Raw genomic sequence first — 4,215 nt, forward strand, 5'->3', positions numbered from 1 at the left:
GGTATACACCAAAGTTCGATGGTTCAAAGATATCAAATCTACCGATTGATCGAGTATATCTGACATATGTTCACTAGGGAAAGTTCAAAAAGAAATGTACTTATCTAGATGCAATTAATCCTTGCTTGTAAATCACACAGTTTTTCATGCATATTTTCGTGATCCATTCCCCATTCATGTGGGGGATTATTGGGTTTAAGCTTCTCAGAGCTTAAAAGAGGGTGAATGAAATGGAGGAAAAAATAAAATTTTGATTTTTCCTTCTTAACAAAGGGACATTGTCCCATATTGGAGGAGGAAAAGTCTTTTGATGGGTATATATATATAATTGCTCTTTTTTCTAGCTCTTAAAGAGTTAAGATGAAGGCAAGGTTCACGTCGTCGTTGTTGTCGCTCGCTCGGATCGGCTTCGGCCGGATTTGGATTCGGTCAAATGATCGATTGATTGATTAACTTTTAGCAAACTATTCCCTCAGATTTTCCTTACGAAAATTCCGATTTCTCATATGAAACACTAGGGTTTGAAGTACCATTACACCAGTGAGGTTATCCGTTTGGGAGAAAATAATTCTAAACCTCGGGTATTACGAGAGGATTAAGTTCCTTAAGAAAACATTATGAATTCAGTAGGTTCGGATTAATTCTGTTCTTCTGCATTTCTGATTTTACATTGTTTCTATTTATTGAATATATTTTCAAATACAGATTAGTATATAAAGTAATAATGTAGATATTCTAAAATACTTAGTCTTGAAATACCGAAGATTAAGTAGTAGGACAACGCATCTTAGCTCATGTCGTATCATTTAAAAAGATGGCATATTAATGGTGGTTGATTATGTGATTATTGAAGTAACAATTGTCATTAAGAATAATATAATGTTTCTATTCAAAGTTGAACTCCAACAAATTAATTATAGTGAAGAAGATCATGCCCTTCCAATAAGTAAACTTTTTCATTATATTCATTGAACTTATGATTTTTTCCTCAAATGGTCATCCAACTTATAATACTAAAGCAAGAAACTATTTTTCACTTCTACCTTAGAACCAGCTACTCCAGCAAATCACTGAACATGTCTTTACGTGGGCTCTGCTTCTGTTTGGTGAAAGCTGTGCTATCGTTGACTGTTTGGTTATGATTATTTTCTGGTTCCCTCTGAATAAAATATTTTCATTTTTGCTTCATTATTAATCTGTAGTTAGAGGTTCCTCTTTTTTTTTCAGTTGACTTTGGAATTCGATGGTATTTTTTGGGTAACCTATTGCAACTTTTATAACTCCAGTTCCAGTTCCATTTCTGGTTATTGTTGTTGTGAATATGTAGTCATTCTACTATGGAGGAGTTGGTTGTTTCATATGGAGAGCTTTGATGGGGAAAAAAATGATTTCAAAGAATTAATTTCTCGAATAATCATTCGACTTACAATTTTTTCTACAAAAACTAAAATCATATGTATTTTTAATTTATTTTTTTTTGTTATTCTAGCGTGCAATTTAAGAGATATGGAATCGTCTATCTCTATTACCAAATGAAATAAGTCGTTGAAATTGCAAAAAAATCGGATCTACAACAGGTAAACTGAAAATATAATTTGGAAACATGAAAAAGGAATCAGGATGTTTTATAGTGAGCTGAATTTATTTTCGATGGTACAGCTAATGAATTTCATTAGTACATCTTTTTCCAAGAAAAAAGAAGATGACACATCTTGATTTCTCAAAGCAAAAAGGAAATATGAATTATGTATATCCGCAGGATAAAAATTAGACCCAAATCAGATCTGATTAATTACAATAGCTTCACTGTGAATCTACTTTACAAAATCACTTGGAACTTGGATCATGTCTCTCAACACAAAGAGCTAATCCATTTCCCTTGCCATCTAATCCAGAATTACATATTTTAATCATCTTAAACATTTACAAGTATGTAATCTGGAAAAAAACAATTGTTTCAAATTGTATGGACATTGGCATCTATAGGTCCAGGATGACTTTTAAGGACATCGTTGTGACAAATATGTTCCGAAGTCCATGTCTTGCATTCATTTTCTTGGTATCGAAGTCCAAAATTTTCCCGAGAAAATTCTCCCTCTTTCCTCCTCTCGAACCGTGGCCTTTTTTCTCTTAGATTTTCCTTCCATTGAAGAGGAAAATCCTTGTTGTTAAAATTATCTCAAGGAATTTGACATCCCTTTACTCACAAATGTTCTGCCAAAAGATGCCACACAAATTGTTGTATTTTCTTGTTTTCTCAGGAGATATGCATTCTACCATAGCCTTTCTTTTGAGACTATTTGGAGTTACTTTCTGTCTTTTCTCCCTCATTAAATGGGGCTTAATTCTATTCATATCTGATTGTTGGACTGGCTTTAGGAAAAATTCTTCAGCTCCTTCTTCCAAACATCTATTAATTCTTGATGGAACATTTTCTGATGACATGATTATTACTGGGATGTCTTTTAAAGACGATGATCCCTGTAAATTTGACAAAATTCTTATTAGTCAACAATTTTATGAAAAAAATTACACAATCTAAACATTTGTATAATAAAAATTCAATACGGTAAATTTTTTAATTTTTTGTCACAATATACATACCTTAATCTTTCTCAATAGGTCATAACCAGTCATTCCAGGCATGCTATAATCTGTAATAATCAAATTGATTCCAATTTCTCTTACATGAGAATGGTCAATTTCTACTCCTTCATTCTCATCGCTTGACAATCCAAGATACTCTAGAGCCTTACTTCCTGAATCCACAACAGTAACTACAAACATAGAAGAAAAAAAAAATAGAAACCAAGATCCAACAGTTGACATAATTTTTTTTTTTTTTTTGGGAAAATAAAGATGAAATATCAAAGTACCTTGGTAAGAAGAAGTCTTGAGGAGCCTTTCAATGAGTTTTCTATCAATAATACTATCATCAACAGCTAGAACATGAAACTGATGATCCATTGTTGCAACTTGTGCCATGTCCAATATGATGATTTTTTAATTTGTGAATTGTGTAGATGTGAAGAATTTGGGTTATGTTGGTTGGTGTTTGTGAGGTTATTATATGAAGGGAATGACATGATGATATGGTGTTGATTTCAAGAAGATACGCAAAATATTTGACAGAAGGGAAAGAGAGATACGAATGCAGATATCAGATCAGAATCTCAAGGATTTCCTATGTTGATTTTCTTGACTTTTTCTTGATTTAACAAATCTTTGGACATTGTAAAGAAAGTGACCCTTTCAAATGAGAAAAGGCTAGATTGAGTGGACGGTGGATCCTACCATTTGATTTTGTTTTTAAAACAATCCAAGTAAGAGGTCACATGCACATGGATGTGTCCCGCGGATGAGATAACTCTTCCCTCAATTGAGATATCAGTTTCGAGTTCTCAGTATAGAAAAATTCTTGATAAGGAGCACTTTCTCCGAACGAGGACCTACGTTGTGTGAATCTAAATATAGTCAGACTTCAATGTGGATATTGGACACCGAATAAAAAATCAAAAAATAATGTCACATGCACTATTCTTCCTTCCTCTTTCTTCTTGGTGTATCTTTTTATTTTAATCTTTAATTTTGACAATATCGACTATAGTTCTTTTTTATTTTGTTTTATATATGAAGTTTCTATGGAAAAGATTACCATTCCCTATTGCAGGACCACACGTTTTATAATCTAATGGCAAGTCAATTTTGAAAAAGAAAATGAATCTTTTTTTCAAATCTTTTGTTTGGCTTTGGTCAATTAGTGAATTTTCTACCATTACTGTTTATTCACACCACCAATAAGTCGTAAGCACAATCCCTCTAACAAACATTAGGTGGTAGCATGGCAATAAAGGAAGATCTGTACAAATAATAACATCGATATCACGCGGTCCAAAATGAAGCTTACATATGTCCTACAGCGCGGTCCATTTTACTAATTGTGAAACCATGTATATTGCAATAAACATGAACACATGCAAAATTCTGAGTATAACTCAAAGTATTCAAGATAACATTGTTTATCCATAAAACGGTACAATTACATCTATACGTGGTTTATAGACAAATTAATTAATTAAATTCTAAGATAATAGATGAATAGACAAAAATATAATACTTAACCTTGAAATGAAGATAAAATAGTACTACGGGAACAGGGCTTCAGGGAAAAATAGCAACAATATCAGTAAACAAAAAGATAGAAGTAAATTAAGT

General features: G+C 32.3%; 1 protein-coding gene across 3 annotated transcripts; it reads right to left on the reverse strand.

The window, feature by feature from the left end:
* Nucleotides 1–1,716: 1,716 nt before the first annotated feature.
* On the reverse strand, nucleotides 1,717–3,237 carry LOC107789879 (two-component response regulator ORR3). 3 transcript variants are annotated; one of them, XM_016611771.2, is made up of 3 exons: nucleotides 2,877–3,234; nucleotides 2,605–2,759; nucleotides 1,717–2,481 (listed from the first exon to the last, which is right to left on the reverse strand). In XM_016611771.2, the coding sequence occupies exons 1-3, from the start codon at nucleotides 2,983–2,985 to the stop codon at nucleotides 2,200–2,202; spliced, it is 546 nt and encodes a 181-aa protein (XP_016467257.1). In that variant the 5' UTR covers nucleotides 2,986–3,234; the 3' UTR covers nucleotides 1,717–2,199. The 3 variants fall into 3 exon arrangements, with proteins under 3 accessions (XP_016467257.1, XP_016467249.1, XP_016467242.1); XM_016611763.2 differs by having other exon boundaries at nucleotides 2,605–2,777; nucleotides 2,877–3,227; XM_016611756.2 differs by having other exon boundaries at nucleotides 2,605–3,237.
* Between the last annotated feature and the right edge of the window lie 978 nt (nucleotides 3,238–4,215).

The sequence above is a fragment of the Nicotiana tabacum genome, chromosome 3 (genome assembly GCF_000715075.1).
Source record: "Nicotiana tabacum cultivar K326 chromosome 3, ASM71507v2, whole genome shotgun sequence".
Taxonomy (NCBI): Eukaryota; Viridiplantae; Streptophyta; class Magnoliopsida; order Solanales; family Solanaceae; genus Nicotiana; species Nicotiana tabacum.